The sequence below is a fragment of the Bison bison genome, unplaced genomic scaffold, assembly GCF_000754665.1.
Source record: "Bison bison bison isolate TAMUID 2011002044 unplaced genomic scaffold, Bison_UMD1.0 scf7180017864386, whole genome shotgun sequence".
Lineage (NCBI taxonomy): Eukaryota > Metazoa > Chordata > Mammalia > Artiodactyla > Bovidae > Bison > Bison bison.
Window position 1 is genome coordinate 915,439 of NW_011494958.1, and position 13,147 is coordinate 928,585.

General features: G+C 39.2%; 1 protein-coding gene across 1 annotated transcript in view; it reads left to right on the plus strand.

The window, feature by feature from the left end:
* The window catches only part of ASAH1 (N-acylsphingosine amidohydrolase (acid ceramidase) 1), a 31,353-nt gene that overhangs the window by 17,215 nt on the left and 991 nt on the right, over window positions 1-13,147 (plus strand). The window contains exons 3-13 of the mRNA XM_010858361.1: window positions 1,463-1,553; window positions 2,289-2,375; window positions 3,159-3,237; window positions 4,990-5,064; window positions 5,907-5,952; window positions 6,689-6,833; window positions 7,504-7,558; window positions 7,687-7,768; window positions 11,595-11,726; window positions 11,829-11,952; window positions 12,360-12,416. Coding sequence (XP_010856663.1) covers window positions 1,463-1,553; window positions 2,289-2,375; window positions 3,159-3,237; window positions 4,990-5,064; window positions 5,907-5,952; window positions 6,689-6,833; window positions 7,504-7,558; window positions 7,687-7,768; window positions 11,595-11,726; window positions 11,829-11,952; window positions 12,360-12,416 — 973 coding nt within the window. The remainder of the gene's footprint in view (window positions 1-1,462; window positions 1,554-2,288; window positions 2,376-3,158; window positions 3,238-4,989; window positions 5,065-5,906; window positions 5,953-6,688; window positions 6,834-7,503; window positions 7,559-7,686; window positions 7,769-11,594; window positions 11,727-11,828; window positions 11,953-12,359; window positions 12,417-13,147) is intronic.

Sequence of the window (13,147 nt, forward strand, 5' to 3'; positions counted from 1 at the left end):
CGGAGTTCACTCAGACTCAACGTCCATCGAGTCAGTGATGCCATCCAGCCGTCTCATCCTCTGTCATCCCCTTCTCCTCCTGCCCCTAATCCCTCCCAGCATCACAGTCTTTTCCAGTGAGTCAACTCTTCACATGAGGTGGCCAAAGTACTGGAGTTTCAGCTTTAGCATCATTCCTTCCAAAGAAATCCCAGGGCTGATCTCCTTCAGAATGGACTGGTTGGATCTCCTTGCAGTCCAAGGGACTCTCGAGAGTCTTCTCCAACACCACAGTTGAAAAGCATCAATTCTTCGGCGCTCAGCCTTCTTCACGGTCCAACTCTCACATCCATACATGACCACAGGAAAAACAATAGTCTTGACTAGACGAACCTTTGTTGGCAAAGTAATGTCTCTGCTTTTCAATATGCTATCTAGGTTGGTCATAACTTTGCTTCCAAGGAGTAAGCGTCTTTTAATTTCATGGCTGCAGTCACCATCTGCAGTGATTTTGGAGCCCCCAAAAATAAAGTCTGACACTGTTTCCACTGTTTCCCCATTTATTTCCCATGAAGTGATGGGACCGGATGCCATGATCTTCGTTTTCTGAATGTTGAGCTTTAAGCCAACTTTTTCACTCTCCACTTTCATTTTCATCAAGAGGCTTTTTAGTTCCTACAGCATAGCAAAAAAAAAAAACGGAGAAGAGAGGACGTATAGTAGGATGCCTGGAAAATCCCATGGACGGAGGAGCCTGGTGGGCTGACTTTCACTTTTCACTTTCGTGCATTGGAGAAGGAAATGGCAACCCACTCCAGTGTTCTTGCCTGGAGAATCCCGGGCATGTGGAGCCTGGTGGGCTGCCGTCTATGGGGCTGCACAGAGTCGGACATGACTGAAGGAACTTAGCAGCAGCAGCATAGTAGGAAGAGTAGCATGGCTGAGTCAGTAGTGAAGGTTCTTGAAGTCAGTGGTGGGAAGCTCATATATTATGTTGCCATTCTGGGGGCTTAAAAGTGACCTTACTGAAGCCAGCTCTAGAGTCAATGATTTGACAACAGTGTTGAGACTATCTAAGAGGGAATTCTGAGACTGGGAAACCAAATGGAGAAGTCCCCAGAGCCTAGACTAAATCTTCGTAGAGATTTAGGATGGAAAAAAAAGGTATATATTTTCTAGCAGTGATACTCAGGTTACATACAGCTATTGAGCCAAAATTGATTATTTTACCTATCACCATTATGTGTTAACCTTTCTATAATGCTGTAATTCCATTTTAGGGTTTCTAAAATGGCATTGAATAAATGACCCAGGACAGAAGTGCTGAGTGGAAAATGAGCTTTTTTGCAAATTTTGGTTTGAGTACCAACTTCTCTGTTGTTATTAAGAATATGTCTCTAACATACCTATAATGATGTAACTATCTAACCATCATGAGGAAACTGCTTTTAAACATTTGAAGATGATACACCTCTCATTGCAGTTACAGGGGTCCAGTTCCATGGTACACCATAAATCTCGATTTACCACCGTACAAAAGATGGCATGAATTGATGGTGGTCAAAGCACCAGCGGTAGGGTGTGATTCTTAAATCTTTTATTTCTGACTTGACTGAATATAATTGTATTTAAAAGAACACATCATGATACTTTGTACCACGTATTTTAAGAATCTGCTTTCCATGGTTCTCTGCCATTTATAATAAATGATAGTAGAGAAAAGAGGATGTCATTTTTCTGTAGCTTCTGGATTTTTACTAGCCTCTGCCTTTGTTTCTTTATCTCACATCATATATTATCATCTAAAGTTAATCGTGTATCATGTTAAAGATATGTCTTGTTTACATATGTTTTTAAATAGTACTCTCTTATTTAGCTACATATAGATAAGTCAAAAATCTATATCTTTTTTTTTGTTACACCAAAATTAATCTTTTTTAACACTTAAAAAGCATTCAGTTTTTTTTATTAATATATATATTCATTGCACACAGTTGAAATAAAACCTTCTGTAATTCATTGTGTGATTCTTGATTAAAATACAGATTATAGGCTTTCAGAAAATTTTTATTGGGGTATGGTATACATACAGTAAAGTGCACAGATCTTAGGTATACAGATCAGTGTGACATGATGACAATTATGATTACTGTGATTTACAAAACAGGGCTAATCATTTAGTAAACATGGATGTACATTAATTACAAGCCTTTTCTAAAATGGTCTTCAAATACTTTTCTATATGAAGATTAATGTTAAATGTCAACACTTCCTTATGTCTCTAATCAATCTTTAAATTTATTTTTCAGCTGAAAGTTATAGTGAATTCCATGAAGAATATAGTAAATGCATTTGTGCCAAGTGGAAAAATTATACACTTAGTGGATCAAAAGTTGGTAAGAAATATTATTTCCTACAATAAATGTTAAAGACACACACAGCCAAATATACACACGTTTCGGCAAAGGCTCTATACTTATTTAAAGGCGTAATTTGACAGCCTTGTCTAAGGAACTTGGACAAATTTGCTTTTATTTCAGACTACTGTTAAAACCTCAGAGGGACTTAAAATTCTGGCCCTTGGTAATACTACAAGACATAAAATAGCGTGGTAAATTTCAGCAATTAGTTGCTTTTTAATGTATTTATAAAAGACATGGTTTGTGGATGAACATGGGGCAGCTAAGCCTGCAGGCCACAACTACTGCAACTACTACTCCATCTCCTGCTCCGTCTGCTGCTCCGTCTGCTGCTCCATCTGCTCCACCTGCTGCTCCAGCTCCTGTTCCGTCTGCTGCTCCATCTGCTCCACCTGCTGCTCCAGCTACCGCTCCAACTGCTACTCCACCTGCTGCTCCAACTACTACTCTAGCCCTCGCACCTAGAGTCCATGCTGCACAACAAGAGAAGCCACTGCAAGGAGAAACCCTCGCACGGCACCTAGAGAGTAGCCCTGCTTGCCACAGCTAGAGAAAAGCCCGAGCGCAGCAAGGAAGACCCAGCAAAGCCAAAAATTAATTAATTAATTTTTAAAAACACAGGTTTTAACCCCTTAGGCAAAAAAAATAAGCTTTGATCACCTGTTGTGGCAACAATGGCTAGTACAGAGTATATGTAAAAGAACCAAATCTCAAAGCTACAGTTCAGGTTGAATGATTGTTAATGTATTTGTTTTTCAGCCTGGTCTGCTTGGCAACTTCCCTGGCCCTTTCGAGGAGGAAATGAAGGGGATTGCAGCTGTAACTGAAATCCCTTTAGGTAAAGTTCACTGCAGTTTTACAAAGTTTATTAAAGTACCCCCAATTTTTTATTGGGGTATGTTAATGCATACAGTGAAGTACATAGATCTTAGGAATACAGATCAATAGAATTTTTAAAATCCAGGAGTGTGTGTGTCTCAGTCATGTCCAACTGTAGCCTGCCAGGCTCCTCTGTCCCTGGCATTTTCCAGGTAAGAATACTGGAATGGGTTGCCATTTCCTACTCCAGGGGAGCTTCCTAACCCAGAGATCAAACCCACATCTCCTGCATTGGCAGGTAGACTCTTTACCACTGCACCACCCGGCACTCCCCATGCATACGTGCATTTAATCACAACTCAGAACAAGATACAGAAACAAATTACAGCAATCCAGCCTGCTCCATTCTGCATGATTCTGAACTTCTTGGTAACCACTATTTGGACTTCACCTTAGGTTAGTTTTGCCCCTTAAACGTCGTACAAATAGAGCCAAACAATATGAGCTGTTGTCTGGTTTCTTGCACATACCATTATAGGCAGTAGGCTATTGTACGACTAGGATATTTGTCATTTCCACATTTGAGTTACGAACATTCTTGTTCATGTTTTTTGATGGGCATGTACACGTATTTCTCTGGGATATGACCTGGGTTATAGGTTAGCTGAGTATTTAGTCTTGGAGTCTCTGCCAACCAGTTTTTCAAAGTGATTTTGACCATTGACAGTTAGCATAGTATTGATACAAGCCTTTTTTCCACTTGCTGATTCTCCATGTGATAGTGTCACTCTCTTTTATTTGGGCATTTTGTTGAGTGTGTTATATTCACTCTTATGGTTTAATTGGGGCTTTCCTGATAGCTCAGTTGGTAAAGAAAGTGAAAGTGAAAGTCGCTCAGTGTTTCCGACTCTTTTTGACCCCATGGACTATACAGTCCATGAAATTCTCTAGGCTGGAATACTGGAGTGGGTAGCTTTTCCCTTTTCCAGGGGATCTTCCCAACCCAGGGATCGAACTCAGGTCTCCTACATTGCAGGTAGATTCTTTACCAGCTGAGCCATAGTTTCAGTAGGTAAAGAATCTGCCTGCAATGCAGGAGACCCCGGTTGGTTCAATTCCTGGGTTGGGAAGATCTGCTGGAGAAGAGATGGGCTATCCACTCCAGTATTCTTGGGCTTCCCTTGTGACTCAGCTGGTAAAGAATCTGCCTGCAATGCTCAAGACCTGGGTTTGATCCCTGGGTTGGGAAGATCCCCTGGAGAAGGGATAAGCTACCCATTCCAGTATTCTTGCCTGGAGAATTCCACAGACAGAGGAGTCTGGCGGGATCTAATCCATTGGGTCACAAAGAGTCAGACATGACTAAGCGACTAACATAAGTGATATTTGCCTACCCCCAAAACATAATTCTTACGTGTTTTCTTCTCTATGACTTTTGTTTACTTTTTACAGATAGGCCCATGGTGTATCTCGAATTAACATGCATATGGTATGGGTTAGGGATCAAAGTTCAAGTTCTTTCCAATTGACATTACTGTTGACTAAAAAGGCTATCCTTTCCTCAGTGAATTCCCACATTGCCTTTGACAGAGGGAGAGACCCCTGCCCCACCAGCCATACAGGCTCACTCAGATTATCTGCAGACACTTAACGTTTGCCCAAGCAAAAACTCACATGATGACGATAGTTACACATTTTCTTAAAAAAGAATTTTCCTGACAATGTCACGATTCTGCATATTGACCAGAAAATTTCCTTTTTTTTCTCATAGGAGAGATTATTTTATTCAATATTTTCTATGAATTTTTTACCATTTGTACTTCAATAATAACAGAAGACAAAGAAGGTAAATGAATGTGTGCTGGGGGAGGGTAGGTGGTGCAAAGCACAAAATAGAAGAAAAATCTTGAAATAAATGAAATCAGAACTTTTAAAATACAGACTTGCTATGCATTTATGTGCATGTTGCATAGGGTTTTATAGATCTTGATTTTTTTTTTTTTTGGAAAGTGAATTGAAAACTGTTCTTATTTTTAAATCACTGTAACAGCTATTAAAGTTTAATTTAGGCATGCAGACCTCTTGCACAAATTGTTTCAGGACTGAAAACATTCTTTCTTTCCCTCATAGGCTACTTATACCCCTATTTGTGATTTGATCTAAGTACTCACAGGGGCAGAACAGAGTTTCTCCCATCATTTTCGGGCCAATGGATCCTGTGTAGACCAACTTCACTTTTCCATATTTTTCCTGACAAGTCCTTAGATTACAAGGCCCAGGGTGATGTACCCTGATTCACTGTTATTTTTTGACCTATACTCTGGGTACAGCTGTAGGTGACAATCCCTGAAGGGAAGTGTGTTGGTAAGTCACATTAGGTGAGGCCGAGATAGCTTTGTCTGAGGAGGACAGTGTCATGGTGAAACCATGGCCGCTGATCTTTCCCCATCTTCTAGTCTTACCTGGAGCCCTGTGCTCTCAGGTACCGAGGGGGAATCTGGCCAGTGTGACAGGGACAGCCTTTTCATCTTGTTAAGGCTTGTGATGTTAGGTGCTACTTAATTCTTACTGTTTAATTGAATAGTCAGGAATATTACTTAACCAAAATTAAGTGTCCAGCTTTCGTTTAGAACCAATCGTCCTGTCATAATTGCTGTTACACGTCTCTTCTGCTTGCTTTCAATTTAGGTCATCTACTACATGGGCGAAACTTGGATTTTGGAGTATTTCTTGGGTAAGTAAAAAAACAAAACAAAACAATGTGGTATGTCTCAGTCCCTAAGAAGAGCAGGTAGTATTACATTGATGACAAAGTTAAGTACCAAGTCATTCCCAGAATATGACCAGAAAGGAAGACCCTAGATTTTTTAGTTTTGAGACCAGATTAAGCATGCTCCTATTCAGTTGAGAGTACAAGAATAGCATTCTATTTCATGTGTCTTCTTTACCTTCCAGAAAAAAAAATATGACAGTGCTTTGTAATTGGAGACCTAAATATTATCTGGGATTTGCTATTTATAGGCTGTGTCATGTTAGGGGAGTTACTTAACTTCTCTGATCCTCAGTATTATCATGGAAAATGGAAGATAAAACTTACCTATATTGGAAAATCCTTATGAATATTGATCATTGGGGATTGGGTCGATAAAGCACCTGCTGTAATATCTGACCAGGCTTCCCAGGTGGCTCAGATAGTAAAGAATCAACCTGCAGTGTGGGAGACCTGGGTTTGATCCCTGGATTGGGAAGATCTGCTGGAAGAAGGCATAGCAACCCACTCCAGTATTCTTGCCTGGAGAATTCCCCTGGACAGAGGAGCCTGGCGGGCTACAGTCCATGGGGTCACAAAGAGTCAGATACGACTGCGCGACTAAGCACAGCACACAGCACAGCATAATACTTGACCATAGTCTTCATACTCATCCTTATTGTCACTGTTATTAAATGTCACTGAAATTTGTCTTTTGTAGGTGGAATATAAATAATGATACTTGGGTCATAACTGAGGAACTAAAACCTTTAACAGTGAATTTGGACTTCCAGAGGAACAATAAAACTCTCTTCAGGGCAACAACCTTTGCTGGCTACGTGGGCATGTTAACAGGATTCAAACCAGTAAGGAATCTGTTGTTACCAGATTTTACAGGTAGCTCTGTGTGAATGATGGAGTCTAAGAAAGTGAGAACCTGAAAAGAATATGAAGCCCCAGGTCGTCCCATTGTACTTCTTGTTACCTTTAGCTCATGAGGTAGAGAAGAGTAGGAGGAAGCGAAGATTTCTGAGCCTTTTTTGGACATAAAGCCCATGGTTGGGTCACTAGGGCTGAGTGTAAACCTTGGAATCTGGCCATGGCTCTGGCCCTCAGGCAAGTTAGTCATTAAGTCCTTGCACTTCAATTTCCTTGTTGGAAAAGTGTGGCCAATAACATCTATCTACTTATCTCACACACTAGATGTGAAACATGCTTTGAACTTCTAAAAAGTAGTATCATGCCTTGATTTTTTTTTCTCTCCCCCCACACCCTGAAGTCCCCAGTCTAGGCCCTGATATAACAGTATACAAAAGAGCACAGTCTCTGGAGAAGGAAATGGCAACCCACTCCAGTATTCTTGCCTGGTAAATCCCATGGACGGAGGAGCCTGGTAGGCTACAGTCCATGGGGTCTAAAAGAAAAAAAAAAAAGAAAAAAAAGAAAATAAATTTAAAAAAAAACAAAAGAGCACAGTGAGAGGGCTTAAATAGGATGGTGGAGGTTTCTGACCTCACGGCTTTGTTTTCTTTTCAGGGACTGTTTAGTGTTACGCTCAATGAACGCTTCAGTATAGATGGTGGTTTTATGGGTAAGTAGAGAGCTCTTAAATGAAATGGGAATTTCATAGCTGTTTTAAGAAGGCTAGGCTGTGGTTTCTGCTTAATAGTTTAATCTCTTCTAGGTCCTGTGACACTGTGTGTGTTTTATCTCTTCCAGGTGTCATGGAATGGATTTTGGGAAAGAAAGATGCCCAGTGGGTAGGGTTTATCATTAGATCAGTTCTAGAAAATAGCACAAGGTAATCTGTTTAGTTGCTTTATTATCAGATTTTTTATTTTTATATTTTTCCTTGAGGTATAATTGACATATTAGTATAAGAAGCATGCTACAAAATGTTTAGATATTTGTATATATGGCATAATGATCACAATAAGTCTAGTTAACATCTGTCACCACACAGTTACGATTTTTTTCCTTGTGATGAAAAATTTTTAGGTTTATTCTCTATGAAACTTTCAAATATGCGGTACAGTATTATTAACTGTAGTCACTGTGATGTACATGGCACCCTCAGGACTGATTTTATCCTGGAATTTTGTACCTTTTGATCCCCTTCACCCACCTCTCACCACCCTGCCCCACCTCTGTCAGCCACCAGGTTGTTCTCTATACCTGTGAATTTTAAAATGTTTTGTTGTAGATTCTACTTCTAAGTGTGATCACATGGTATTTGTCTTTATTTAATTTAGCAAAATGCTCTCAAGGCCCATCCATGTTGTCACAAATGGCAAGATTTCATTCTTTTTTATGGTTAAATAATATTCTATTGTATATATACCGCATTTTCTTTATCCATTCATCCTTCCTTAGGTTGTTTCCATAACTTGGCTTATGGTAAATAATGCTGCAGTTAATATGGGGGTGCGAATATCTTTTAGAGTTAGTGTTTTCATGTCCTCAGATCATTACTTAGAAGTGGGATTGCCGGGTTGTGTGGTAATTTTAGTTTTTTGAGGAACCTCCATACTGGTGGTTCCGTAGTGACTGCACCAATTTACATTCCACCAAATGTCACAGGGTTCCCTTTTCTCCACTTCTTGGCCAACACTTATCTCTTGTCTTTTTGATAATAGCCAGTCTGACAGGTGTGAGATGATCCTTATCCTTGCTTTGGTTTGCATTTCCCACCTTCTCATGCACCTGTTAGCCACCTGTATCTCATCTTTGGAAAAATGTCTGTTCAGACCCTCTGTCCGTTTTTTAATCAGATTGTCTGTTTTTTGCTATTGAGTTGTGTCAGTTCTATATATACTTTGGATATTAAATCCTTATCGGATGTATGAGTTACAGATATTTTATCCAGTTCAGTAGGTTGCCTTTTCATTTTGTTGAAGGTTTTATCTGTTGTGTAGAAGTTTTTTAGTTTGACATTGTCCTACTTGTTTATTTTTGTCTTTGTTACCTTTGTCTGTGTGTCAGATCTAGAACTTATTGCCGTCGTGTCAAGGAGCGTTATTACCTGTTTTTCTTTTAAGAGTTTTATGATTTCAGGTCTTAAGGTTTAAATCTTTAATGCATTTTTATTTTTGTGTATGGTGTGAGACAGTGGTTTGGTTTCATCCCTTTGCATGTAGCTGTCCAGTTTCCCATATACCATCTTTTGAAGAGATTGTTCTTCCCCAGTGTGTATTCCTGGTTCCTTTTTCATAAATTATGGGCTGTTTATTCTCTTTCACTGATCGTTTTTTTATGCCAGCAGCATGGTTTTGATTACTGTGGCTTTGTAATACAGTTTGAAATATAGATGTTCTTCTTTTTCAAGATTGCTTTGGCTATTCATGGCCTTTGTTATTCCATACAGATTTTATGATTGTTTGTTCTATTTCTGTGAAAAATGCCTTTAGAATTTAAGAGAGGTTGCAGTGAATCTGTGTAGATTTCTTTGGGGTAGTATGGACATTTTAACATTAATTCTTCCAATCCATGACCATGGAATATCTTTGGTTTTTTGCATCTTCTGCTTCTTTCATCAGTGTCTTATAGTTTTCAGTGTACAGGTTTTTCACGCATTGGTTAAATTTATTCCCGTGTATTTTATTCTTTTGGATGTGATTGCAAATGGGACGATTTTCTTAATTTCTCTTTCTGATCATGTTACTAGTGTATGGAACCACAACTGATTGTTGTATACTGATTTCATGTCCTGAAACTTTACTGAATTTATTATTCCTAAAAGTTTTTTTCGTGGAGAGTATTATAGTATTATATCATCTGCAAATAGTGACAATTTCACTTCTTCCTTTCTGATTTGGATACCTTTTATTTCTTTTTCTTGCCTGATTATTCTGGCTAATACTACCAATACTATATTGAATAAAAATGGTGAGAGTGGACAAGTTTGTCTTGTTCCTAATCTTAGAGGAAAAACTTTTAACTTTTCACTATTGAGTATAATGTTAATGGTGAGCTTCTCTTATATGGCCCTTAATTATGTTAAGGTATGTTCCCTCTGCACACACTGTTTTGAGATGTTGAATTTTGTCAAATGCATCTGTTAAGATCATATTTTTATCTTTTATTTTTTTATTCTTTAATTGGAATTGCTTTATAGTTTTTTTCTGCCATATGACAATGCAGTTCAGCCTTCATTATACATGTATCATCTCCCTCTTGAACCTCCCTCTCCTCCCCCCACCTAAGTCGTCAGAGAGCACCACACCGGGCTCGCTGTTACACGGCAGCTTCTCCCCAGCTTCCACTTTGCAGGTGGCAGTGTGTATATGTCGATGCTACTTTCTGCATGTCACACTTTGTCCTCCCCTCACTGTGTCCACAGGTTCATGCTCTGTGTCTATCTCCCTCCCTCCCTGCAGATGGGTTCATCAGTGCCATCTCTCTGCCACATGTGTGTTAATATACAGTATTTGTTTTTCTCTGATGTACTTCACTCTGTGTAACAGGCTCTGGGTTCATCCACTTCACTATAACTGACTCAAATTCATTCTTTTTTATGGCTGAGTAATATTCCATTGTATGTATGTACCACAACTTCTTCATCCATTCATCTATCCTTCATTGCTTAATGGGTGTATAAAGTTGATTAGTTTGTGGATGTTGAAACCATCTTTGCATCATGGTACATGAACCTTTTAAAGTAGTTTCTCTTAAAGTACTAATATTAAAATACTTCTGAGCTTTATCTTCCATTGAGAAACTATTTCAGAATTTCTTAGGTGAACCTTTGACACTAACATGGAATTCTGCATGTTTATGTGTGTGTGTGTGTGTGTTTATAGCAAGAAAAAATGGCAACCTACTCCAGCATTCTTGCCTAGAGAATCCTGTGGACAGAGGAGCCTGGTGGACTGCTGTCCATAGGGTCGTACAGAGTCGGACACGACTGAAGCGACTTAGCATGCATGCATGCATTGGAGAAGGGAATGGCAACCCACTCCAGTATTCTTGCCTGGAGAATCCCAGGGATGGAGGAGCCTGGTGGGCTGCCGTCTATGGGGTCGCACAGAGTCGGACACGACTGCAGCACCTTAGCAGCAGCAGCAGTGTATCTGTGAAGGGCATCTATGAAGTTTTCTTGGTATGCAAACAATCCCCCACCCATACAAAAAAGAATTTTGTGTAACAAAATCTTCATTTAAATTGTAATACCTGTTAACCTAGAAGTTATATTCTGTGCTGCTACATAAATCTGGTAGTAGCAAAACTGCCTTTAGCCAGTACTACCATGCAAATGACCTAAAATAAATGGGCATTAGTCTTGATTTCCAGGGCATACGATTTAGTAGTCTTCTTTGAAAATCCATTTCCATTTTTGATAGCTCTGATTTTCAAGTAATAAAATAATTTATATTATTTTCCCTAGTTCTGTTGTTGAGTGAAAGGTATATAGACTGTAAGGGTAGATGATGATCATTTCGTTTGTCCTTCACGTTTGATGTCACTGTTTCACTGTGAGGAGCGAAGGACTGTTTTCTCCCTGAGCCATTGTTCACTATTCTTTTTAGAAAAACATGTTCCTCAGATGTTTTCCCTTAGTTTCCACAGCTAAAAATTTCCATTTCAGGTCAACTAAAAGTTTTTCCTTTGTTCTAAATGTTTCTTTGTAGTTATGAAGAAACCAAGAATATATTGACCAAAACCAAGATATTGGCCCCAGCATACTTTATCCTGGGAGGCAACCAGTCTGGGGAGGGTTGTGTGATTACACGAGACAGAAAACAGTCTCTGGATATATATGAGTAAGTACATTTGCTCAAGCAAAACAAGCAGAAACTAAAGCATAGACAGACATGTGTGGATTTAAGGTGTGAAGCCTAGGAGAAATCTCTCTTTGTATCTAGACTCGACCCCAAGCACGGTAGATGGTATGTGGTACAAACAAATTATGACCGATGGAAAAATCCCTTCTTCCTTGATGATCGCAGAACACCTGCGAAGATGTGTCTGAACCAGACAACCCAAGAGGTACATTCCCAGTGTCATATAGAGAAATGGTGACTACTAAAGATTATCTCCATTCTAACATTTTTCATTGGCCTTTAAGAATTTATAAACCTCCTAACAGTCATTGTCTCTGGACAGTTTCCACTGAGTTTTTAACATAAAGAGCAAAATTTCGCTGTACTTTTCCCTTGTTAATGGTGGACACCACTCTGTGGAGTTGAATCTCAGGAATCCAAGAAGGAAGGAAGAGAAAGCAAGCAAGCATGCTATATTAGAATCATCACCTGAACAGTGACCCAAGGGAAATTCTTTCATGGGGGTTAGGGGAGGTTGATTGAAGAATATCTTGGTCTAATGACCCATTTGTGTGGATAAAGCTGCCAACATCTGCATTTAATGTACTAAATATAACTATTTTTGTGTTTTAGAATATCTCATTTGCAACCATATATGATGTCTTGTCAACAAAACCTATCCTCAACAAGGTATTTTTTTTCAATATATGTACATATGTGTGTGTGTGTGTATATATATGTATTTTTGATTTTAGGAAAAGAATTTGATCCCATGTTTTATCTTTCCCCTTTGTCTTGGATCAATCAGAGCTAGAATTCCAAGTCATGTTTGGCTTAAGGCTGCTTTTTAAAATGTTTTTGTGTGACCAAAACCATAACTCTTGGGGTGTGACAAAGAAGTTAGTCACTGCAGCTTGATATACAGTTTGGTCAGAATATTATTTCCAGCTTTACTTACATGGCATTTGGATTGAATTTAGCATGTTATTAGTGACTTCTCCATCCATGAGGAATTCAATGCTGTATGCTGCAACTAACACCTAATACTAGACAAAAGGAAGTCTGAAGTCTATTTTTAGACAGCTTTCTTAGTGGATTAGGTTTTTTTCTTAAACGTTAGTACAGCCTTTTCCCTACTCTTTAGCTAAAATTTGCAAAAGTCTTCTGATCATCCAGTTTGCTAATAGCCCCCCTCTTGCATGTTTCTGATTCCTCTGATTTTTCCCATTTGTTCCTTGCCGCCTTTTGCTAAACCCTAAGATCAGTGTCAGAGAAGGCAATGGCACCCCACTCCAGTACTCTTGCCTGGAAAATCCCATGGACAGAGGAGCCTGGTAGGCTGCAGTCCATGAGGTCGCTAAGAGTCAGACATGACTGAGCGACTTCACTTTCACTTTCCTGCATTGGAGAAGGAAATGGCA